Source organism: Doryrhamphus excisus, linkage group LG18, assembly GCF_037039965.1.
Source record: "Doryrhamphus excisus strain RoL-2023G ecotype Guam linkage group LG18, RoL_Dexc_Guam_v1.1, whole genome shotgun sequence".
In the NCBI taxonomy this organism is placed as follows: Eukaryota; Metazoa; Chordata; class Actinopteri; order Syngnathiformes; family Syngnathidae; genus Doryrhamphus; species Doryrhamphus excisus.
This window is the reverse complement of record NC_136374.1, coordinates 9,112,325-9,139,314: the sequence shown is the minus strand read 5'-3', so window position 1 is coordinate 9,139,314 and position 26,990 is coordinate 9,112,325. Positions and strand designations below refer to the sequence as shown.

The 26,990-nt window shown below is 40.8% G+C and overlaps 2 protein-coding genes across 3 annotated transcripts; one reads left to right on the top strand and one right to left on the bottom strand.

Moving 5' to 3' along the window:
• Positions 1–26,390, bottom strand: poc1a (POC1 centriolar protein A). Of its 2 annotated transcripts, none has more exons than XM_058055392.2 (11): positions 26,181–26,390; positions 22,564–22,648; positions 22,319–22,490; positions 22,063–22,242; positions 21,884–21,991; positions 21,694–21,809; positions 20,877–21,010; positions 16,666–16,734; positions 16,425–16,562; positions 8,053–8,274; positions 1–671 (listed from the first exon to the last, which is right to left on the bottom strand). In XM_058055392.2, the coding sequence occupies exons 1-11, from the start codon at positions 26,193–26,195 to the stop codon at positions 546–548; spliced, it is 1,365 nt and encodes a 454-aa protein (XP_057911375.1). In that variant the 5' UTR covers positions 26,196–26,390; the 3' UTR covers positions 1–545. The 2 variants fall into 2 exon arrangements, with proteins under 2 accessions (XP_057911375.1, XP_057911374.2); XM_058055391.2 differs by lacking the exon at positions 26,181–26,390 and adding an exon at positions 23,216–23,353.
• LOC131106395 (B9 domain-containing protein 2) lies at positions 23,325–24,841 on the top strand. Its single transcript, XM_058055393.2, has one exon. The coding sequence runs from the start codon at positions 23,576–23,578 to the stop codon at positions 24,101–24,103; it is 528 nt and encodes a 175-aa protein (XP_057911376.1). The 5' UTR covers positions 23,325–23,575; the 3' UTR covers positions 24,104–24,841.
• Positions 26,391–26,990: the final 600 nt, after the last annotated feature.

Below are 26,990 nucleotides of genomic sequence, written 5' to 3'. Positions count from 1 at the left end.
GACTTGCAAAAGTTACAGAAGATAATATAATTTAATAACAGTTTAATTTCCAGCAGGAGTTACAGTAAGAAAACCGCATACAAAAATAACCACTTAAAAAATGAATAAGTGGTGATTTAAATAAATTCAAAACCCCTCTTTCTGCTAGCTGAAAATGTCTTTGCACTTTTTAAATGCATTAATTAGTCCGTTCTGAAAACACTGTACTCCTGTGGTACATTTCCATTTATATGTAAACGTGGAATGTTTAAATTTGGGCGTACATTTAAAAGACAAGACATCATGTGTAATGAATGAGGCAATAGCTTGAGGCTTTTAATATGTTTGGATAATCGGATTTTCTTACTGGGAGCTTTACTGTTGCCTTTCTTGCCTGCAAGCCTGCAAAGAGACACAGCTAAAAACAGACGTGCGCTGCATAGAAATGTACGAAATGTTGTCTACTGTAGACACACATCAGCAGGAAAAGAAACGCTTTCTCAGTCACCACTGTTTGCAAGCACTTCACCAACAGTCATCTCTGTGAAGACAAAGTCTTTATGGGCTCAGTGCGTGTCCGTCGTCCAGTCCTCCTCGCCTGTAAATGCTTTCATGTGAGCAACCTGGTTCTCTAAACACTCCTTCACCTTGTCTTCAGTCAGCGTCACTCGCTGCTCCAAGATGGACACCGTCTACGTGGGGAAAAGAAGAAAAGATGGGAAAGGAAGATGAGGAGAAGCAAGATGTGCAGCATCAGCCTGACAGTTATAACCACAAAATGGCTGCCATTGTGTGTCTGAATGATGCAGTGTATGTGTGAGAGACAACACAATGCTCTTGAGGAAATAGCTCCTTTCAGAGTATCAACCTGGCACACGACACTCAAGATGGCACTGTGGATTCTATACACTGTCTGAGCTTCACACTACTATTATAGTAATGATTTAAAGTAGTCAGTGTACAGCTTGTATAGCAGTACATATGGACTAGGCCCTGAAAATGACACATAGCCATTATTGTCTAAATGTCTGGCAACACATGCGAGTACTGGGCTTGTCCTGATACAACTTTTTCATGACAGCACTCGTGCAGCCTCACACCATACCACACCGACACAATTACACGTGTGCTGCCAGCTGTTTTGACAACAATGGCTGTCGGTTGATTCATTTCCAGTAGCTAGTAAATTTCTACTGCTATACAAGCTGTACAGTGACTACGTAAAGTTGATCTGTAACGGACGCCAGCTGGTGTGGCTGTGTAACAGTATGTTGGTAAACCTCACTCCCGGATGCCCTCAGAGCCGTGCTGGACAACGAGTTGACAGCTCGGGCTTTTAGCACCTTGACTAGCGCTGCTCAACTGTCATTTAGCAGGGATCTGTGGACACTGTTTGATTTCACAGCGACTGCAACAACAACAAAAAAAAATTTTTTGGTCTTCCTACATTTGATTTTCTTTGGTGTTGCATCAGCTGCTGGTTCTGGTTTTTTTTTTAATACCTTGAGTAAAATCACAAAACATTTAAGACAAGGGAAAAATGACAGCTAACTGTGAAAGCCAGACAGTGGGATCATGAGCCCAAATTCACATCTAGGGAATGGTTATTACAACAATGGTTCTGCAAAACTCATTGTGAGAATAGAGACTAACTCAGTGCACATTTCACAAACAGACCTGCCAAACCTGAAGACATTTTGAGTAACATTATATATATATATATATATAAATAAAGGTCTGTCAAAGTCAACGCTTTAATGACGCTTTAACGGAAGTTCCCTTTCACTGTGGCAATTTTTTCATGCGCGATTAACATGTGCTCCTCATGTCTGGCCCTAAAAAAACAAAAATTCTAATTACGTTTTGCCCTTTGCTCTATTTTTCCCATTTATTATGTTTTTCCCCCTACAATGTGCCATCAGCCAATCACAAACAAGCCGGGCCACAAGCAGCAAATAGTCACTGGGACACACCCCTGCTTTATAGCGCTTTGTCAGGGTTCAGGGTATGACTTGACATCAAGTCGAAGTAACCACAACTCCGGTCGACACTTGTTAGCTTCTTTAATAGCGAGCGGACGATGGTAATTCAAAAGAGAAGGGTGAAACTAGTTGACGTGTCACAACAGTCATTTTCATTGCGCTTTTGGGGTCAAAATGTTGACAAAATGGCGGCAGGTCTGCATTTGTATGCAACTGCTGAAATGTAATAAAGACTAAAACATTTTGATAAGTCAATGCAGAACAATGCCTTATGCCCCAGCAATGGAACCAAATTCAAGGTCTTTGATTAGATTGATTAAGTCTAGGCATAGAGAACGTTTGCGAAATGGATTTTAAAGAAATTATGCATTATGGAACTGTCCCGGACTGAATACATATCAGTAATCATAATTAGATTTTTTTGCTCAGTGATTTTTGGTTTGATATTCAAGACAGCTTTGTCAGACTTGTGTGTGTGTGCTGATGGCGGGGTGTATCTCCAGTATGCTGCAATGAGATGAAATGATAAAGAGATCTTGTGTCACTGTTTCGTTCTTTTATATTTTGTATATGTTTGATTTTGCTATTACGTTTGGGATATCCCGAATTGCAACGTATCGCAACACCTGCTTCCTATCTGCAATCAGGTTGATTGATAAGCTTCAGGAGTATTCTCCTTGGCGTGAATGATGAATGAACCTATACCTCTTTCACCATATTTTTTTTATTTACCTCGTTTTTGGATTAAAGGAGATTATGCATTTGTTATACTCTGTCTCTGCTTCAAAAGTCCAATTCTACTTGAAAACTAACAGTTACAAGGTCAAAAGAACCAATCTGTGTGGAAAGTAGTATCAAATGAGTACATTCCCAACAACACACTACGAGAAAAACCTGCTTATATACAGTGCTGCCTAGTCAGTCTTGACAAACCACTCCATAAAGTGTCAGTTTGTGTTAACCTGAGATTCATGAGAAATGTCCGCAGACAACACTTAATACATGGGCAAATCATTGAAATCTGCCTGTAGTCTGTGGGTCTAACATATCAGATGTGTTGCATGAGGCCTTTTTTGGAGGTTCATCAAACAAGACATCTCCTGCTATTTCATCCATCCAAGCCCAGGAAAGGTTCGTATGTCCTCTTTGTCCCCGCCTCTGTTCTCAAGATCAATAATACCCTGTTTATCTTACCAACCTGATATGGCCCCGCAGTACTCAGTCCTGCTAATGTCGTTTGCCTGTGTGTTTTTGTGAACGTGTCCTCGGGCAGCAGCCACACGATACTGGCCTATAGTGTTCACCTGGAATAGGAACCAAATCTGTTTGCCCCTAAAAATACAGCCAGTAGTTTTGTCTTTTCACTTTTCAATGCACACCGCCTTTGGCATCACTGGGGTCTGTGTTACACATAAGGCATCATTCCTTTGGAATGGCCTAAATGCAGACCATGAAGTTAAAGTGGTGATGGTGATGCAAACAAGAATAAAACCCAATGTCTGATGGGGGAAAAGTTATATTTACAAAGTCCAAAGGCCATTCAGACGGAGGTCTCTAATTATTGGAATTTAGATAAATTTCAAAGGTCCCACAATCATCTACTGTGCATGTCCAAAATCTAATCTTGATCCCAATTGCTGGAAATTAGACATTTTTTTACAGACTGTCCACAAGGGAACGTGTTCAGGTAGAAACGGCAAAATATTTTAGCCTTTTGTCTTTCATCCACGCCAATAGCGTTCAAGGAGCCCTGCAACAATATTTTCTTGAAAATGGCTTTGAGTGTGGCAAAATCAGCTAAGGCCAACTTGTTGCTGCCATGTGGACAAGCAGACCATTACTTTCTGAAAACAATTAAGTTTTTACACAGGGTGAATAACGACGATACAAATATCCGCATGCTGGTGATGTCTTTTAATAAGACATCTTCAGCCTCTTTGTTGTGGCCCCCTTCACAATATTCAAATGTGAAAAAACCCTCGAATGTGAAAATGCACACCTATGAAACGAGTTAAAGATATTATACTTTCTGTTAGACCATGAATGCATCCTGGATGAGTTCTGATTTTCTGGTCATTGGATGAGCACGAGGAAAGGAGGGGGGGGGCCAGTAATTCTCTGCCTGCTGCGGTTGAAAATCATGTCTTTTCGCCCCACGTAAAACCAACCATCAACAAATCCACCCAAAAAGAAACATCTTACAAGAAAATAGTTTTTACTACTGCACGATCAGATTCTTTGTTTTCTCTGGCTTACATGCTTAATATATGGTGACAAACTACATCAAACACTTGAAAGACATTTTTAAAACAAGCACTCAACACTTTCTGAAAACTAGTAGTCATCACTGCAATCGAGCCCGGCGTGAACGACCACAGAGTCCACTAATGGGATCCACACATGGGATGTGACATCATCTGTAGTACATCAATTTCAATTTTCAATGGAAACTGTGTGACAGAGTGATTATCGCCATATTCTGTACTGCAAAACAACACGCAAAATGCATGCGTGTTAAATTTTGCGCTCATGCATGTCATCGTGTACACCCTGGCATCCCAGTAAGTTAAAAAATGTTCTTTTTATCACTGTCGCCCAGACGAGGGCCAAACAGCTGGTGTTTCCTTGACCCACTAATGAGTGGTCAAGATGATATTCAGTACGCTCTTGAAGGTAAACATGCTGAGTCTCAACCAAACAAAAAGAAACAAATCACTGTGCTGCTCATTTCTTGAGTTGTCAGGTAGTGAGGTTTAAAGGGGACCTGTTCTGCTAATTTTTCGGCCGTTTGTCAAGTTGTGGACCCCTATTGAGCAGCTAAACACAATAACCAGCACAGAAAGCTTTCCAGATCTTCCACATTCTGTACCTATTCCAGCTGTATTTCTTTGGATTACCTGCGAAAATAGTCTGTTTTAATTTTTTCCACCCACAGCCCGCTTCTAGTCACGGCCACTCTGCTGTGGTTGGTTACAGTCCCAAGTGCTTAGGAGGACTTCCGGTGTTGTGCCGCTAGCGGCGAACCCAACTGTATAGGAGTTGATAATGATCCCGAATCCGATCCAGAAGTAGAGATTGGACAGTCCAAAGTCTCTCAAGATAAGAGGTTACTTCAAGACATCTGTCAATGGCAAGTGGCTTTAGAATTGTTGCGTTTTGTACAGAATCGGCAATGTGTAAGGTGGTCGTGACATGTTTTTTGAGGGGATACCAGTGTTTAAAAAAGCTCGGGAAGACCTACTGACTGTGGTGAGAAACAGCTACTAGCAACCCCTCTCCCTGTATGCTAAACAGACATAATAAGCACAGTTTAGACACAGATACATTGTTACATACTGCTTGCTCTTCTGACTCTTCGACACGACCAAAAAACGTTGGAAAGGAGTCGGGCTTCAGCAGTTTGTCGGCTACTCCAGCTGCATACTGGCCCGTGTTTATAAAACAGTTCAGTGTTGTATTTTGTTGTTATAACTGGTAAAACAAAGAATGATTCTAACTTCTGAACATTTATAAGATGCTGTTTTAAGCTGTTTTGCGGCTCCAGAATATTTTCCTTCAGTGAGCAAGGGGGTAAAATGGCTCTTTTCATAGTAAAGTTGCCGACCCCTGGTCAAGGAACAGATATCATGCCCCGTCCCAGTAGCTTATATTGTCTCGTGTTTCATGACACCCCTAGTAACAGCACTAAGCTCTTGGTTACTTTTACAATAATCACAAGAAATTATTCTCTTGTTACATCTACTTGAACATGTTTCCTGCAACTTTCGAGAGCAGACAGGTGGAAAAAAGCTGATGCAGCAAATTGTGGCTTTGGAAGCTTGTGTCGTATGAATAATTCATCCGCCTCCCTCAGATTCCTCGACTGTAAGAGTTGCAGAGAGGTGAAAGCTGAAGCCAGGAAATAAGCATTGACATTTATTTATGCTTCCTCTTGTTTGATAGCTGGTTGTTAGCAGGCTGTTCTATTGTAAAGGCTACTGTATCTATTTAGTGACCAATCATTGTCAAAAAATTTCCAGGGATCAAGTATGAGTGGTAAAATGTGAATGGGTGACAAAGCGTGTCGAAGCTTGCCTCTTTTGAGCTGATGGCTGCATTTTTACTGAATCCCAAGCAGGTTTACCACACATGTCTGTCCATATGTTTTACTCCCAAAGATTCCTCTGTGGCATGTCCTCGTTTAACACCAGGTTGGAATTGGTTATTTGTGGGCTTTTTTCTTTTCCCAGAGGTACACCATATATGGTATACTAAATACTGCACTAATCCTTTGTATTATGATTTCCTCACCACATTTCATTAAGTTATGTCTCTTTAAAAGGGTTACAGGGAAGTCTTAAGAAATTATTTACGGCTTGCACTCTTAGAGAACATAACTGGAACAATACACAGGAAGAACAAAGCTATCCAAATATGATCTTGATATAAAATATTGCTGTAAAAACACCTTCACATCACTAATGAATCTATTGCAGATAAAACAACACAGAGGGCTTACACTGCATTCAGTCCAAATACAGGTAGGTGGTACTTGGTTTACATCGTTCCATGTTACAATTCATGGTTACCAACAGGCTTGTATCAATAAATACAAAACATAATTTGGGTCCCTAAACACAAAACTCACTGTTACATTGTGTGTCGAGGGACGAATATGCACAGCACCATGTAGCACAACCATACAGTGTGTGCCTTGTGCCCAGCAACTAGGTGGCCCCAGTTTCCTTAGCACAAAAATCTGACCAGAACTCGGCTCAGGACACCAAAGTTGCTGTTGACGGACTTCAGCGACGTCATACAACTTCATGTCAAAAAATCAGAACCATCCCTTTAATCTACTAGGGATAGGGCCAATCTGGTCCAGTATTGGTATCAGGTTCAGATACCAGAGTAATTCACATGTTGGAAATTGCAGATTCCACCTGTGGAGATTTCCGATTCAGAAACCACGTATCTCCACTCTAATGTTGTCAGCAAACGTAGCTGGGTGAGTCCCCACTTAGTCCTCACATCAAGGAGTATGAACTGTGTTCTGGTTTAATATGCTTCTATCTTTCTGTCAGAAAACAACAGTGATGAGATGGATTGTCCTCCCCTTGCCATGAGCTCCCCACCAACCAGAATCCTACAACATTCAATCTTTATGTTAAAATGTTTTTGCATTTTGCACCATTATATTTATATTTTACCCTGAAAATAGTGTAGTGTCCAGGACAATAGTGAGTTGTGTGTTTTGCTTAAAAAATGGTGAGAATATCATTTGTCCTCTTATTTCCTGATTGGAAGCGTAACCACCGTGGCGTAATGACATGGCTCCTCAGGACAAAGGAAAATGAAACCGGTGTCCAGTCAGTTCACAGGTAATGTGGTTCCACTTCGGCCTCAAACTTAATCCAGCACCAACACTAAAGTTCACTACAGTGGAAAAGGGGTATGCCAGACCACATTCTGGGAACCAGATTAAAAAATATGCAGGCATAAACTCAGAGAAAAGCAGAGGAAGTGACATATTCTCTACAATATACCACAAGCGATTTTGTGTCATAAGCACTTCAAAGATCAAGATTATTGAATGCCAATGAATACTTGAGGGGTCATGGATTCTGTGCCCAATTACGAGGAGATTTGGCAGTAGCAGAATAAAAGTAAAGAGTAAAAGTAAGGAGTTGACAATTACCGTTTAATTTCATTCAGAGTTTTACCAATGTTATGACTGTATTTTATGTGTCCTTCATGTGTTCTGTGTACAGTGCGAGTGACTTGGGAGTTTATTTATGTATAAATAGTGACACACTAAATCTGGACTGACATTACAGTCACAGAACGGAACTCCTTCATAACCTGAGGACCACCAATTGTAAATGCTTGGCAGGTAATGTTTGCTGGATGTGATCAACCAGTCGGTTTAGTTGCCATCCACCATTAAAGTGTTTATGTAATCATTTTTTTGTGTCTGTGCAGCTGAAACAATCTCTGGCCTACAAGTTGAAAAGTATAAAGGATGCTTTTGTTCTCAAAGTGTGCGAGTGGGCGATGTGGCCAAAGTGAAGTACTTACTGCGTGCCACTACAGAGCACGACGTCCGCCTTACCTGAGTGAGTATATCAAGTTGACCCATAATGTGCTCTAGTGTGTTGGTGAGATCCATGCTTGCTTCAGAGGAGGAGGCGCGACGAGGTACTTGGAGCGGAGGCTGAGCCGGGCTCTGGATGTTTGCAAGGGTGTAAGTGGAACTGGTGCTTGAGTTCCTGTGGGCGTCGGGAGGCAGGACTCCATTGTGATTGTGGCGAACTGTTCTGGCTGGTTCAGGTGCCTGAAAAACAACACAGGAGGCAGAAAGACAGTCAGTGAATGATCATGAGTTGAACTGCAAAAATTAATGTCATGAGGTGTTGCACTAAAGATGGTCTCTATTCTTGGGCTGGTGGTGACCGGCTTATTTTTTCAAAATTCAGAACAAGCTGAAAGGAACAAACCTTCAAATCCTATGTTCCCAAAGCGGGGTACGCGTACCCCCACAGGGATGCCAATTCTGATGGGAGTATGTGAATAAAAATGAAAAAGTGAACTTAAAAAGCCAAAAACGTACCACTTCCACACGGATAGGGAGGATAACTATTAACAGTTATTTAACCTTTAACATGAACATTAATCAAACGTAATAATAATTTTTTCTGGGTACATGATACCATACAGCATCCATATCAAACTTGCGCGGGCCGCACTAACATTAAGCTTTCATATCAAGGCGGGGGCCTCAAACTAGTGGCCTGCGGGCCGCGTGTTTGAGACCCCTGGCTTATACGCTCGGAGCAGGACGAGGCAGGATCCAATACTTGCAACACATTTAAAGGTCAGTGCCCTCCAGGCAACCAAGTCACAGATGCAAAGTATTTTTACATTTAAAATGTAAATAAAATTGTATTTATTAGATAAAAAGATATTTAACAAATTTACGTTTAAAAAAAAAAAATCTGTGCAGTATGGGTTGCCTTCTCCACTGCCACTCCCCAACCCGACCCCCTTTTGCTCCTCTGATGCCAAAGTCCTGTCACCACCCTCAATGGCCACGCAGCGGACCAACAGAGCCATTATGTTCACTGCCCCCTCCCTCGGGAAGCCTCTCACCATGCTGACTATGTTTAATACTTCTATTTTATTATATGTGTAGTTGTCTGTTTTTAGCTCACCGGTTGATTTTTCGTCTTTATTGCTTTTATGTATATTTTTTGTACTTTGTTGCCTTATTTTGAAGTGCCTTTGAGTTTCTTAAAAAGTGCTTTTCAATAAAATGTATTATTGTCATTATGATGTGGTCCATTATGCCTCGTGAGTGCTCAAGCAATCGTTATCCAGTGAGTACGGAGAGGCTTTGGCATATGATTCACATTATTATGTGCATTAAACATCAGTACGACCATGTGACCGTCTGATTTATGACCATTCCATTTGCTTTCCATTTGTTCGAGACTTCACATCTGTGTTCTGTTTTCATCAATCTCTTCTGAGATCGAACAATGTTTCCCTCTTTGCTGCATAGTGCAAAAGTTACTTGCTTTTCCATTGTAAACTAAAGAATAGAGAACATCAACAAAATAGACTACCTAGGGAATGTTAAGAAGCAATCTTGCAAAATCCAAAGTTTAAACAATGAAGCGCAATGTAGCTGATTTATCTCCTGACAGTTTTACACAAACAGTCCTGAAATCTCAACATGTCCTGTACTACTGTAGCCTCACACACACGCGCGCAAGCACACTCACACACACACACACACACAGAGTCAGGCAAAACCTTGACGTGCTGAAATGTAAACACAAACTGTATGTGCACACATGGTAACCACCCCTACTAATGAATCACCTGGAGTGGAAAAGCCAACAGTGGAAAATTTCCTGCGGCCTGAACGCAACTTCAATTCTAAAGCAGCCAGCCATCAATGGACCCTGCGAGCGGCACTACACAAGCATACAAAGACTACAACAGCTTTATTAGCGGAGAAGGACACAAGTCAAGACACAAGCGATCAGTTGTTTCTTTTTTATCATTTTACAACTTCGTAGAAAAAGGCAAACACTGAAAGTTTAAAAATTATTCCAAAGATACGAGCGGCTCTTTCATACCCAGGTGTTACTCATAACAGCATTCTCAGGGGCATTTTTATGGAGGTGCCAAACCTCTGAAGTCATGCAGCCCGGCTTGCTGGCATGCATTGGACAAGCCAGCACTACTGTTATAAAGTTAGGTTAAACACGACCCAACACTTGGAAGAAAAACCAGGGTAGAATGTGTGCACTTACAATGGACAGCCCAACTTTATGTAAACCTTTTTCTCATAGATTTCTGAGGAGATGTAAGCACCACATCTTAAGAGAACCCTTCTCTGGTACCCCCAACCAGACCAACAAATAAAACCAGACACATCATCAACGTTTTGTTTTCTAGACGGTTTCTTTAAAGTCTCACACAACTTCGACCTTTCCCTTTTGCGCCACAGGCCCATTATCGGCCCCCTTTGACTCAGTTATGATCTAGTCCTCACCCCCCTCGCCACACCTCCTGCCCTACTCTCCCACTCAGGTTCGCCCTCCACCACCTGCTGGCAAATGCAATCAATTCCCCACTGCCAACATCCCCTGCTGTTTTATACAAGCCTTTAAGGTTCAAAACTAAAGAAGCACAAATGGCTGAGGCTGTGCTATTCAATATAACAATATAACCAGAAGGTATTTCACAAAAGTACAAGTACAAGAGTACACCCCACATATTCCAACCACCAATTTATTATATGTTCTACTATCTGGATGTATTGCATGCATTAAATGTACTGCTTTATAGCAGATTTACCAGGGTTTGTTCATTTATGTTCATTTAAATGACATTTCTGTATCTGTGGCAATAAATACCTTCTTCCACACAGAGCCATGTATCTGTAGGTTTTTTTAATCATTTAAAAAATAGAAAGACAAATAATAACGGAAGGCAACACAAGTTTATAAAAGCTGTTGAAGTTGGACGTCCTCAAGCCGAGCAGTGTGTATGTGTGTGTGTGTGTGGAGCTGTGAAGTGAAGTCTGTTACAAGCGTGCAGCTCGTCTGCGTGTACACGTGAGCGGGAGAAAGATCCAGATGTGAAGCTCGAGACTAACAGCGGGTGGAGGCGGGGGGGGGATTAGGGATATGATAGGGGGATGTGATAAGAGAGAGCTGATCTGCCTGTCACTAAGGATGCCTTACACACACAACCACACACGCACAGTCATCATCTAGGGGAGACCTGGTTTTAGGGCTGACATATTGCATTGAAAAAAATAGGCATCCCTGCTCCTAGTGGCGTGCCAGACCATCAATGGCAAAGCATCATGGAGCCTCGCTTCAGAAGCAGGCAAAGCACATAAATGAATCAGCATATCAAATGAGCTTCTTTGGAATTCCCTGTGGATTTGATTCTGAGTAGGGGGCAGCAGGAGTGAGTGGCCTTTCCGTCTGTGTGTCGCTCTCATTAGTCACTCCTGATTAAATTATTAGTAGCCGGAGGCGGTATGATGCGGTAACATAGCAGGGAGGGAGGGATATATCGAAAAAAATCTTGGTCCCTTTTTAAAAAAGCACCAGACAGGAGGACACAAGTGCTGCCAAATATTTCAAAGCTAGCGTCTGTTCCACAATCCTGAGTCTGATTTTGTGAGGTTTTGTATCCCCTTGCAGTGAGCCTAATGTTATTTTCCCAATTTTCTGAAGAGCCTGGGGGGGGGGTCACTCATATAAGAGTGGACGTGGCCAAAGGCAGCAAATTTGAGCTGAAAAACACCCCAACCTAGACCAGCATAGGCAAAAGAATAATATAAACCACCTCATAGTTTGACAGTCTTAATTAGGCGCTCGGTTATTTCCCTCATCCAAAATCTACAAAGCACCTGATTGTAATACTACAAAGGCATAAAAAGTAGCTACATTTAAACAAGAACAGTGACGTTTTTCTTTTTCCTTCTTAGTCCTCTCAGGCGACACACACGTGTGGGAGACTCACGACAGATGAAAGAGGCGCTATAAATAATGAATTACAAATTGATAAATAATACATGAAAAGTTGAAAAGTGAGAAAGCTGCTACTTTCTTGGGCAACGACTGGCATTCATGCCACTTCTGCAACATGCAGGCGACAATTCATGAAACCCAGAGGATGAAAGAAAGTTACAATGAGGTGTACTGTCGGAATCATGGCTCGTGTTAGTCCCAAGGAGAAGACAGCGATCGTAACCCTCTTTAGTCATTTCTGGTTAAATACATAAACTGGATAAGTTGAAAGCCGTGTGCTGCCATTGTTGAGTGGTTTTGTGTCAGTAATACTGTGTAAATCCATAATACGGGTATAATGTACAGCATACATATGCCACTGGTAAAAACGCTCACAATGTCTATATCTTCACTGATCATGTTTTTTCCTCAAGCGTTGAGATTATAAACGGTTTGGCAGTCCTTGAATGCACCATAGTTGCGAGCTGTGACTGGCTCATAATTCATTAGTCGGGAGTAGCTATCCATTTTATACTTTCAATGTGTTTGATAATTGTATGAAGCATACTTGGGTTTTAAACCTGCACAAAAAATACTTTTAGGTGTACTACATTTTATTTTTATACAACTATATAGTTTCTAGTTTGTAAAATCATTTTACTCACTTTTGTTAGTTATGATTCCTGTATTAATATGCAATGTAATCATTTAAATAAAGAACTAGATAGCAATTACTAATCTGTTTTTCTTCTAAAAATCAGTACGTCACATATCAAGTTTGAATCTGCACATGCTGTTTACCATTATACTGAACTGCACTGCTCTATAAAAATGGTTAACTCATTCTATACCAAAGACGTAGTCAAAAACCCGAACAACGTATTTGTACGTCTTTTTTTTTCCAAAAGTGCATTTGCTAAGAGCTCGGCAGGGATCTTGTGAATGGAAAAATCACACACGACAGAATGAAGGACGTGAGAGACTGCGTAGGAGTGTAGCATGCAGAAGGTTATGGATTGTAGGGAAATTTTAACGCATGCACAAGCGTGCACACACATTCAGTTCCAAAAAGTTCATGGTGTTATATTTATAGATGAATAATTTTGATGTAAAACAACTCCTTTTGTGTTGTTTATGTTGGTATCATTTAGATATTTGGGTTGTCACAAAAGAAAGAAAAATATATCAAAGTTAAACTTGTGCTTGAAATTTATTATATCAGGAACTGATATTTTCCTGAAACTTAATTATGTTTTACTGCTGATTACTAAGGAACAGAAAAGGGTAGAAACAAACTTTTTTTCTGATGAAAGACATGAGTCTAGTATTTCTTTTGGTAGGGTTCATGTTTATATAGCCTGAGAACATAATATACTGTGTGCCTTGAACGATCAGTGAAAGATTTTACAAAATTGCCGGTCCTGAAGGGGCTGTCTTTGGAAAATGGCTGGGATTGAATGAGCGACTATGGTTAGTGTTCTGTGCAGTTATGTTCTGACCGTTGTGTACCTAATGAATAAAGGAATACCCCATCTATTTTATATAATACATGTTCTCACTTGGTATGCTGGAGCCTATTCCAGCTGCTTTGACTCGATTTAGATGGTTGCAATCAAATGTCAATGTTACTAGTTACATAAAACATAAACAGCCTATTTCAATCTGGTATGCTAAAGTATAGATATACAAAAGAGTTACTCAATATTTCAAATCAAGTAGCATGAACATTGCAAAAAGTCAAACAGACCTTAATTTTTCTTTTACATAAGAAAACACATTTGCAATATGACATTTATTTAAAATCTTGTTCTGATTTTATGTCACAAAAGCAAAGAGATATAAGTGATTTGCAGTTTAATTAGAATGTTATCATCCAAAAACCTACCAGAATTTTTCTGCATTAATGTTAGTAGGTTTTCTTTTCGGTCTGGATTGTGCATTTAAGTTGTTGTCTTCCGTTGCTGCCCAACAATGGCAAAACATCAACATAAAGCTAGCAGAAGGCTTTGGAGGGGTAGGAGTGATCGGTATGTTAAAATTACACATTTGGACTTTGTCCATTCGCTGTAGGTGTGGAACGCAACTAATGCGCAAAGCAAGAGTTGCAGGACACAATCTACGGGACACAAATGGCCCCAGGGACTCACTTTGGACACCCTTTGTCTAAATTAAGAAAACTAATTGAGTTCCAGTGCATGTGGGAGAATGGTTGTAAAATTCAAAGCCAAGCTTTATGTATTGCTTCAATTAACTTTGTTATGGCTTTAATTAAAGCTAATCTGAAGACATGCTTGACGCTAAATAACCTCTCATGCAATCAGGCGGTGTTTAAGTCATTACTTTCCTCAGGAGGCCTCATCAACACAGAAGTTGTTTGTTTCTGAATTTGTTGATTTGTTGGCAAAGTTCTGCTGACAATGCCAGGCATTCAATTCAACTTGAGGAAAATAGTATCATCATGAAACGTGCCTTTTAAGTACGTTAAATCCAAAATCGCACGTGAAAAAAAGACCTGTGGAAGCAGTGAACACATGGGGCATGAGAAAGTACAACCACTCATCCCCGTGTGTGGCTCTTGTCTGCTGGCGAGGCGGCAATCAATAAAGCCCAGGAGAGACATGGATGCTGAGTGTTGTTGTGCATGAGAGGACCTTGGCTTTGCCCTTGTTGATGTAAGTAAGACCGTGGCAGCCAAAAGCTTGAAATCTAAGCCCATCCCTGAGGTTTCCCCACCGCTAGCTTTCAACACCCTCGCCCTTTTATGTGTGAAAGCGATATCTGACGAGGCACTTCAATATTTAAACAGAACTAATAGTCTCAAAGTCCTGCGACCTTGTTTACACCCATTTTGGAAAGTTAAAAGCAGACCTGAGCAGCCCATATGATGATATTTGTCATTAACTTTAGCAACACTACCATAGCTACGCAAGTAGCCACTGTACGGTACTAGCATTGCAGTCCCAACACAGCATGCTAGGTTAGCCGACGCACTGAAAGGAAACATAATCAAACTTACAGCTACCACATCTGTGCTTGACCGAAAGATAGCTGGCAGAGGTTTTATAACAAGATAAATAGAGAAGCCTGATTACTTTTTCTTCTCAATTTCTCAATCCCACTGACATAAAGTGGTATGAAAAGGTTTGGCCTGCCCTGATCATTCATCACTGGTTGTTGGGATCAGACATTTTTGTTAAAGTGATAGCACAGTGATATTCCAGAAGTGAAATGAAGTTAGGATTTACAAAAAGTGTGCAGTAATGATATAAGCAAAAGTAGGCAGGTGCCTACATTTGGGCACCATTGTTGTTTTATTGATTTGAATTGGCCTGTCAGTAATCACATAAATACAAACCCAAGATAACATTAAATGGTTCACCCATCACCACAGACAACACACATTTGTGTGACGAAGCAATGACTGTTTATGGAAATAAAGATCTTCTCTTGCATTACTGACAGAAAATACACATCTTTAAAAGTCCTCATTTCCATGTGGTTGTTTTCAGCATTGACTGACTGTGGCATTTATTGATGTTTGGGGGTGGTATGATAATAACTGGATAATACTTTGCAAGGTTACTTTTTTTTTCTTGTTATTGTGTGATTATCTGACCATTCATGTATTTTCAGCAACATTAGTGGGATGTATGCAAACCACTTTCCATCATATTCCGATACTTACACAGCCTCTTTTCTATAGTCATAATGTAAGCACAGTTTAATATTCAAATCAATTCATGAGGTCAAGAAATATTTTCACATCAAAGTGAAGGTGCAGATAAATATTTGTCACCTCACATGAGAGGTATGGATGTGAAATACAGACACTTCAAAGGCTGTAATATGCTCGGAGGGAAAAGCAGGCATGAAAACACTAAACATGAGGGTATCTGTGTGTTGCGCATGTTTATTTTTATACAAGCATACAGCATTTATTTGCATCAGCCTTTTCCCTCCAAACTAATTACTGTAGTGTAACCAGGAGGATGTATTGTGTGACTAAGTTTGGTGGCGCTACACTTCACAGACGTCACATTATTATAATGGCATTTGTTACCACTCTTACTGCAAAGAGGTAGCTTGCTGTCTAACAAACGAGGAAGTTATTAACCCGGAATTTCAAATCTCTCACGTCAGTTTTTTGTTGTAGTATAATTGTTTTTCTGTACTTGAAGGATTTTTTGTAGTTTTAGAATTGTTTTTTGCACTTGAACTTTGTTTTCTACTCCGTATAATTCATCTTTCGCTCAATAAACCGCAGTTCCCCAGTGCAAGCAGCACTTGTGCAGTCCCATAGCATGACTCTACCACCACCATGCTGGACACCATCTTGCTGCTCACTTGTGTTGCCAGCTTTGGACAAAACCTGAATGGTTGTGTATTAAATTGTGTATTAAATTGTATCAGTTTATGTGTGTGTGCGTCTCATGTTATTTGAACCAACCTGGCCTTGGTGTCCAGATGGCTGCGATTTTAACATCCGTGGAGTCCCTGACCTGGCGGGTGGCACCTGGTAAGAAGTGGAGCGCTGTGCCCTGACAGTGTCGCTGCCCTCATCAAAGTTGCTCTTCCACACCATCACCTAGAGTTCGATGCAAACGGTTATTTCTTTTGCAGTAACTGACATACATCAATGGCTTTAGGGCTATGGTTGCTATAGAAAATGCAAATTGGCTAGATCAGACCTGTTCATCAGAACCTCCAGTGGCAAAGTACTCTCCGTTTCTGGAAAAGGCCACGCAATTTACAGCACCCTGCAGAGAAACACAGAGGTAATCAGATTGTATCTTTGTCTTTCCTCAAGTCACTTTTGCTGCAAACTACTTCCCCAGCATGGGGGCTTAATAAAAAAAAAAGCAGAGATGCAGGTGGGAAGGGGGTGAAACGATGGTCAGTGCCAACAATGCTGACAGAAAAAGGTGAGTGGGGGACAAAATAAATAAATAAATAAAATAAAATAGGGGACCCATAGAAGCAGATTTGTGTGAGGAATGCTTTCCCAGAAACACCTGAGAGAAACAGACACTGTCACTATGGCAACGCGACAACCTGACAGACAGTATGTTCTGTTTCTCCTCTGACTAATGCCTGCTGCCAGGCTGGCACTTGCCATGGCTAGACACACATACAGTACAGTATATTAGCATAGCTTATTTAGGGTAAATGTGCTATGATTTGTGCCTTCTTTAGCTTTTTTCACCAATCATCCACCTGACACAGACATAACAGACATATAAAAATATATACAGAAAAGGTCCAATACAACACTCTACCCAGTTCACCACAGAGTCATCTGTGACTGGGTACTAACACTAGCATAAAAAGCTGTGGTTGTAGGCAAACTCCTGGTGTTTTTTCTCTTAACTCCACAAGAAGGCAGTAGCTGCATTTGAAGTGTCATGAGTGGTCAACATCTAGTAGTTTTCCACCTCTGCATGCACTTTAACATGTCAGTTGCACTACTCAGCAGGTGGTGTGAAACTCAAGCATGTGAAACTTGCCTTACTGTTGTTGTTTACAATGAACTGGTATTAAAATACTGAAAGCTTGACTTCTTACCACTGACTACCAAAGACAGAGTCATTTAGATGGCACGCCTGAAAAGACTAATGGCTAGTTTACGGACTGGGCACGCAATTCGTGACAGAAAATGGCACGAAATGCCACTCTCCTGCACAACTTATTTACACATACCGTTTACGCTACGGTATCACATAGTACACAGGACACGCATTGTTTACTCATGGATATACCACCACTTCCGGCATTCATGAAGCATTACTTGTTCCCGCAACAGGCTACAAAAACTACTTGAGAATTCCTCCTGACTTCGATCCAATAGGTAACAGAAACGTTAACCCATTCATTTCATTGAGACAAGCTTGGACCAGCTCATGGAAATTATGTGTGTCACAAATTTTGAACACGTTAAGTTTCCTTGGCATGCAGTCCCGCAGTTTACACATTCTTCACACCTGTTTACAACCAATTTACTCATTGGCATGTAAAATTGCGTACCACTGCGGTGACACGCAAGTGTAAACTAGACAATGCTGCGCATCGACTCCCACTATTTATTATAGGAGACCATGGCCAAGCTACAATTGTAGTAGGCAGGCCCCGTAGAGTACACTTCCATCCATGTCCTCGGCACAATGCTCAGCTATAAATTGTACTAATGACAAAGTTTGCCAAAAAAAGGCAGCTCATAAATAGATTGTAACTTGGACGGGATAAATAAAGGTGACAGTGGCCAGACTCTGGAAAGAGCATGACAGGTGCATGTACGTATCACTTTGACATTTATATTTTTATGCAAAAGAAGGAAAAATTTTATTTAATACAACTGCGTTTTGGAGGGCTTTTTTGGCATTTACTTGGAGCTCCCAGGTCCAACAGACTGGAGCCAATGCCGGGCCAAAAAGAACAACAAGACAAATGTGCATGAGATTAAAACTTCAGAGGTGTGAAAGCGAAAGAACAAAACAAAGATAGGACAGATGACAAGTGAGGGAGTACACCAAAATGTGTTAAGATGGGATTCCACTGGTTGGTGAGCCCCAAACCAGTCCAGTCAGGCCTAATCCATGTGAGAACATCAGACGTTGAAGACAACAGGCAGCAGAAGGAGCACAAACAAAGAGAAGGAAGAAGAAGAGGAGGTGAAGAGGATCCGCATGAACAGAGGAAGAAACATGGTTCTGTTTCTGAGATGAGTCATTATGAGTGGGCTGCTTGCCTGGCAAGTACTAAAATAAACTGTATACACAGACGCACAAAAAGAAGTAAATGAACACACACATTATACTGTCTTCAAAAATCCAAAAATGCAAAACTCCAAGGTCATCAAAATGCTGGCACACAACGAGTCGAGGACAATAGCTCTAGTCAAAATGTACATAAACCTGTTGGAAAACTACTGTTACAGTATGTGTCATCTTTTACACCCAAGCCAAAAATCATTCATACACTGGCCAACTTTGGAATCATTTTATATGGCAAATAGATATACTATAGCTGGAAATGACAGAAACAGTGGATTTAAGAATTAATGTTAGGGGAAAATTTGGGATGTTCTGATCAGGGTTTTATGCTGCTGACACCGATATCAATACCCATCATATACATGCAGTTTAAATGTGTTACTGGCCATATTATCACCAAGGTTTTTTTCTTGTGAGTGCTACATTTACAAAATCAAAATGGGCAAGAGCTACTCATTTTGTAACATTTATTTTCATGCCAAATGAAGCCAATATTTTTGTTTTACCAGAACATTAACAAAATACAACTCATGTTTTGTATTTTACAATACATTACAATGTCTTGTAAGCTGCATGGCGGTCGAGTGCTTAGCACGCAGACCTCACAGTGAGGGGACCCGAGTTCAATCCAGTTCGCATATTCTCCCCGTGCATGCGTGGGTTTTCTCCGGGGACTCCTGTTTCCTCCCACATTCCAAAAACATGCTGGGTTGATGGCGACTCTAGATTGTCCATAGGTATGAATGTGAGTGTTAGTGGTTGTTTGTCTGTGTGTGCCCTGTGATTGGCTGGCAGGGTGTGCCCTGCCTCTCGCCCGAAGACAGCTAGGATAGGCTCTAGCACCCCCTGCTACCCTCATGAGGATAAGCGGTAGAAAATTATTGAATTCCCATGTCTTTTGTGCCCTCGGCATCAAGGAGATGAGACAAAATGCCGGCACTTGCTGAAATCAGTGTGCACAGCGTGCATTTCAAGCATGGCGCAAATGCTCACTTGTCACGGTCCATGCAAACTGTGTATGTTCATTGGACAGCTGAACTAGGAAGTACAGAGACTGACGTGCACCCACCACGGAGACATCCGTAGATCGCCGCAACCCCGCACACAACAAAAGTTCCCCTTGCACAAAAAGTGCTACATAGTGTCTGCATGCTCCCAAATTCGGTACTCATCCCCCAATTTTGCCCACATTCCTAACTGGGGCTTTATATCCGCTGCCTGACATATGATCACATTGCGAGCCTCAAACTCACCACACTCTGCAAAGTGCTCGCCCCTAAATGCTGAAGCGCCACCCTGATGAGACATTTTTAGCAGGGTGCAAAACTTGTATCATTCTCACAAATACAGGACGCCCCACACAAGGCAATCTTGATTCTTCTGAATGCTGCAGGGGGGGGGGGGGGGGTGGCGGGCAGAGCTGATTGGTGGAGGGATCGCGTTTTAAAGCAAGTATCTAGGCTTAAGCCTAGATTGTGCTAGACAAGCCACATACACTAACTTTAGTTAGCAAAGAACTACAGTCAACCGCTTATCACTTCATAGACAGGCAACAGAGCAGGGGGATAATGCCATCTGGTTCTGGTTTCCATGTTAATAAGTTGCTAATAAGGACATTTTGTGATAAAAATACATTACATAGTTAAACTAACACAGTGTATTAATAACACAAGAGGCACACCATATTGTAAAATATTTGTGTGCATTCTGGACATAACCGGTGTGCAAGTTAAACGAGGTACCACTGTACACAGAGTAATGCCATCCTGCACTGACATGAAGTAGTTACATCATACATGTATGCTGTATTATTATGCTGCACATTTATCACATCAGCCTATTTACAAATTATTACCGACCTAGGATGAATGAGATGTGCTTTTTGTGGGAAATGTATTGTAATTGTAATGTAATTATGTAGGAATCCAGTGGATTCACAAAATTCATAGTTTTTTTCCCCTTCTGTGCCATTGTAAAAGGTTCCTGGAAACATCTAGCATACAACCCAAGTAATCTTTTGCTATTTCCTTGTGTCATTTCCATCTAAAACATACTGTGCTGATCACCAATATTTTGCCAAGCTTTGAAGAATTTCAGACTTGCCTACAGTATGTATGTATGTATGTTTATACCTGATGTCCGTGTAGTGTGAACAAAAGTTTTCCCTCAACAAGGTCCAGGATCTTTGTTGTAGAATCATTGGACGCAGTAAGGAGGAAATTCCCAGATGGATGGAAAGACAAGCTGTTCACCACACCACTGTGGACTGGAGAACACACATTAGTATGTCATTGTTTCATCAATCACTATGATCAACTGTTTAGTACTGGGACACAAAAGGTAGCACATAGTCTTGTAAAACGTTCTATATGAGTTAGACAATCATTTCAAATAAGATATTAAAAATACTCAAAGAATTCAGGAGAAAACTGACAGAAACATGGTATAATGTAGAAATAAATGCAATGAGTATTCATTTTTGCAGCATACCAGCATTAAAGTCATCTGTACATTCTGATGATGGCTCAACACCAGGTTTACATTCACACAAGATGCTGATGATGTCATTTACTCCACTGTAGCTTGTGGCAAGCTTTAGTAATCACATTTGACTTATTAGGCATTAAATGACTGGATTCTTGGGAGCATAGCAGGCTTTCAGTGAAACAAGAGAGCGCTCTGCTGGCTGTAAAGTAGAATTCATGTCCAGACACTGTGAAACAAAACACCTCCACAAGGTACTGTAATGACAATCCATTACAAGAGTGAAAACAATGAAACACCTCTCAGCATGATGCAATAGTTGTACATCACTGAAAATAAAACCAGTCATCAGTGCATAATCCATTTTACACACCTATTCTTGCCTTCTTTATTTGAAAATGGTGTGCATTCAAACATGGTGTACAAAATGTAATCTTGATTAGAATTGTCCATGGGTGTTATTACCTTGGTAATGTTGGAGCATCTTCAAGGATCTGATGTCCCACAACTTCACGGAGTTGTCAGTGCTTGCTGCAGCCACGCATGTTCCACTGGGATGGAAATCCACATGGCTTGCATACCTGATGCATGGGAAAAAAAAACTCATTTAATGAAGCTGTGCTTTTCCGGTGAATGTCTGGTAAAAGGTGCTCACCCTGCATGTTCATAAAAAGAATGAATGCATTCCCTGCTGTTCTTGTCCCACACCCTAATTGTTTTGTCATCACTCGACGAGATGATGAGGCGATTGTCTGGAGAAAACCTGTAATGGAGAGTCAATGCCATTTAAGTATTTATTTATCTTTCAGAATAATTGATGTGTATGTCTCATGCCTGGCGCAGCGGACCCAGTTGATGTGCTGATTGAGTGAGAACAGGAACTTTTGCCTGTGGACCGCCCACACTTTGACGGACTTGTCGTCTGATGCCGTCACCAGAGACTGGCCGTCGCTGGAAAAGTTGACGCTTCGCACGGTTGCAGTGTGAGCCTTGAATACGCTTGACTCAGCCTTCCTGTACATACACACACAAAAGAGTGCCATGTGTAGCACTGTATCTTAAATACAGAAATAATAATTAAAGTACATACATGTTTGGCACCCAAAGGCGTACAGTCTTGTCTCTGGAGCAGGAGGCTACTAGATGACCTGAGGGAGAAAACTGGACCGACATGACAGCATCTTTATGGCCATTAAAACGATACGCACGCCTCTGAAGTTTCATGTTCCAGATCATCACACAGCAGTCTGTGGAGCTTGTGGCTAAAAGGAGATAGCATAGGTGAAGAGAGTACAAATCATCAAAACACAAATTCATAAAAATGAGAGTGCTTACCAATCTGCTTCATGTTGCTGCTGAAGTCCACGCCAGTCACAGTGTCCTTGTGGCCCTTGAAGTTTCGCTCAAGTGTTGGATCGGGCTGTGTGAACAGACACACAAGGAAGATATAGAATAAAATTTGTTTGACATTTGTGGTGCCCCCTGTGCGTTGTGCTCAAAATACTTCGGAAGACATGCTAGCATTCAGACAGTACAGATATCTTCAAAGTTTTATCATCAGACAAATGATCTGTGGAAAAAAAAATTGGACACCCAATAGAACCTACGTACATATTGACTACAGCTAATTTTAAACAACTTTATTTTAAGCATCAACATATATTGATTGCAGCCTGGAACTCACAACTGTCTATACTCGTGTCTAAATGCAAGAGCTGTATTTAAATCTGATGTGATAAAACTGATGCTGATCTGCATTGCACCATCCCTTCCACTAGGCCTCATTAGGGTCCCAGTTGAGCTGGAGCCTATCCCAGCTGACTTTTGGGGAGAGGTGGTGGACACTCTAGACTGCTCGCCAATCAATCACAGGCACAATAATGTTCCCACTCACTCAATTGTTGTTAGCTTTGTGAGGACAGATTTTTTTTTATCTGTATTCTACTGTTGCGCGATTCGCTTGTGAATCTTTTATCATATCCTGTACCCGCATGGAGGCGCTGTTTCTTGGCTTGAATGTGTTTCTCGGCGTCGAAGAAGTAGCCACAATCACATTGTTCTGTTCCGATTGTTCTCGTTTGGCCACAGTCCCTGCTTTGTACAGCCATCGCAACATTCTCCAATCAAATGGCTCTATTAACAATATTAAGTACTCTTTAAATAAGAAAACTGACGACTCGACTTTTCGATGTAAGAATAAGGACCTTTTTTTAATATTCCCTTACAGGCAAAGCGCTGGGCACCACATTTTCGGTTCACAAGCAGTGTTGCCAAGGAGACATCCGCTGTGACGCTAGCATAACATAGCTCTTATGCTAAGGCGACACACAGACGACGACAAAGTGTCATGGCAGAGCTGCACATTATAGGCCAGCTAGTTGGAGCTACAGGATTCCCCGACAGCAGCCTGTTTTGCAAATGGGGTGTCCACACCGGAGGAGCATGGCGACTTCTCTCCGGTTTGAAGCACGGACAGACCCAGGTGGATAACCCCCAAACGGGAGACATGGCGTACTGGTGTCACCCCATTGACTTGCATTACGCCACCAAAGGACTCCAAGGCTGGCCCAAGCTTCACCTCCAGGTGTGGCACCAGGACTCATTTGGCCGGTGTCAGCTGTACGGTTACGGTTACTGCTACGTCCCCTCCAGCCCCGGACACCATCGGATAAGTTGCGGAACTTGGAGGCCACTCGGCTCTTGGCAGGAGCAGTTATCGCAAATGTTTGTCGGCGGTGGACCGCAGCTCAAGAGCCCAGATCTTATTTACAGCGGAGCGGATCGTTACAGGCTGTACACTGAGGCAATGGGGACCGTGGAGTTGGAGCTCGGTATCATCATGAGACACTTTGACAAATATGGCGTCGAGAATTGACGTTTACGTGTTCTGTTCTACGTGGACGCTTTTGACCAAATCTACATTTTTATGTACTCTTTACTTGCGAGTTTATTCAATGTGGTACAAATAAAACTGCTTTGTCCCTCTATATCAAATAGAAGTGTAAGTGCAAATCGCTTTGCTTTTAAATAGGGTTGGACGATATGGACCTTAGCATATATTGCAATATGTTTGTGATGTATCACAAAATGAAGATATCCAATTTTAATTAAACAGAGCCTTGTATAAAAAGCTACATACCTTAACCAATATAATGAAATACACTCAAATTGGAAAGCACATGTATTTATTGGAAACTGTCTCTGCACACATGACTACTAAATCTTCCTACAAACTAATACCTGTGCTTGTAATTGAGGACGTTGTCACCCATAAAATTCCAAATGCATTTTGGTATTTTTATGACACTTGTTTACAGCCAAGGCGGCAAATGGCTCTTATTTTGAAGGCCGGTAGTATGTCCTCTGTGTGTTGAGAATGTACAACGATTATAAACATGCTTCCTGTCTTCACTCAGAACCTGCTGTCATCCCGCATTGTAAAATGCCCCGTACATTATAGCGGTGAAGATATACTCATCCAGCCCGAGTCACACGCAACCACACTAGCGTGCTAAACGAAGCTAACTCTACTAGCTACCACTCTTGAGTTAATACACGTTAAGTTAGAGGTCTCCAGCCTGTCGCTCATGAGCTACACATAGCCCCTAACCACTTTTCAAGTAGCTCTCCAAAGGGTTTATTCATTAATCAATTTCTATACCAACAAAATTAAAAACGGGTTGGGCAGTAGTCCGGAAGTCCTCAGGAACTTTTGGGTGAGCAATTGTGACCAATCACAGCGCAGTGGAGGTGGGCCATGGGTGGATAAATTAAAAGACAGTTTTGGAAATACAGCTGGAATAGATGCAGATTCTGAAAGATCTAGAACACTTTCTGTGTGGGTTATTGTGTGTCGCTGCTCTATAAGATTCTACAACAATACAAAGGGTCAAAAAATGAGCACAATACATCCCCTTTAAGAACTTTCACAGTAATAATGCTTAAAATATAAAACTTTGTTATGCATTTTAATTCATCCATCCATCTATTTTCTACTGCAATGCAAGTGGCCAGAGGCAATGTCAGCAATCGCTAATACTAGATTTTTACTGGATACTGTTGTTGACATTGAGACGTCAAGAAATAGGCTTGCCTCTTTCAATCAATTACAGAGTAAGCCAAGTCTGCAGAGGAAATGCTTTTGACAAATAAGATGGCAAAAAGAAAGATATGGAACATGGTGGAAAACCATACCAGGCAGCACAAGAAGTTATTTTACAATAAGTATTTTATTGATTATTTGTTAGCTTCAGTATAACAACATTATTTAAAAAGAATTAATTCAGAGACTTATTATACTCTAAAATTGTTGGTCTTGCACACATTTAGTTGTATTCAATGTTAAATATATATAAATATATACGGCTCGGACAGAATTACATTTTTAAAAAATATGTGGATTTCATGATTTCATGGCTCTCTTAACCAAAAAGGTTCCCGACCCCTCATCTACATACACAGCATTCAGTCATTTTTAGGTACCTCTTAAATACAAGTGAAAGATCTTGTATACAATGAAAATGGCTTTGCTTTTAAAGCACTTCAATCTACAATGTTATCTACTACAATCAACATCCTCAATATGACAGGTGGTAGTTTCTGCAGCACTTTGTTATTATTACTTTTTGGTTTTCTTTTACCCAAAGTCAAATGCTTTTATATCTTTATGTAATACAAATAAAACTGCCTGCATCCTTTTCTGTTCCTAATAATTTTTAAAAATTATCGAAGCGACGTCACACACAACCAGCTGCAGGCACCTTATTTAGGTGCACCAATACTCCTGGGTTGTGGCATACATCCACAAAACGGTAGCGCCTTCTAACTGTTACTCGGAAAATAAAGAGTTTCGCTAGCAACAATTTAAACGTGATTTGCGCGCGTCTGTAGCTAGAGACATAACTTCCACCAGGCTAGTAGCTCGCTAGCTAACAGCTTTAAGCGTTTCTTACCAGAACAGAAGTCATCTTTCCTGCCGCTGGAGGCCCACCGAGGACAACTTGAAGGAATAGAGCACCTGAACGTGCTTTTTAAGAGTGACACTGTTCTAAATTGAGATAATGGAGACGCCGGCCGGCTTAACGCCACCGCTCGATTCAAGCTAGTCGTTAGCTGCTGGGTAGGCTAGCATAGTAACAACAACAACGTTTCAGTTTACGCGCCGCTATTGGGCGCCCAGTTACCGGTCCGATTTCTTAAAGGGGACGTTGCATAATTTTAACAAATGACCAAAATTATCATAAATATACGAAAATGCAATCAAATACTGTGGTTTGCTTTTTAGCATTTACTTAATTGATTATATAGCTGATTTGCTTGCTTTTTAATTAGTTGTTTTGAAGTGCAATGCTAACCTCTCACCACTAGGTGTGAGCAGTGCGCTTTTTCATCGAGGTACCACTGTGACATTTCAAGGTTGATTGCCTTTCAGGGTTGACTATTCCAAAATGTTATTTTTTTATGAGTTCTTCTCCATCTTTACTGCTGCAGTACAATATTTGGATTTGGTTTTGACCATGAAGTCAACCAAATAGATAATTTAATATAATTTATATTACTTAAATGTAATATAGTTCAAGTAATTTAATTTAAGTAAGTAATTTAAATAATTTTCACATTTTATTCATATATTGATATTTATTTAATTTAATATTTATGTTATTCACTGCTTTGTTATTAAGATTCTAACAATTATTGGCTTTTTTATTTTTTATTTTGAACACAAGAATGATCATATAAAATAAGAGTCTTTGATCATTTAA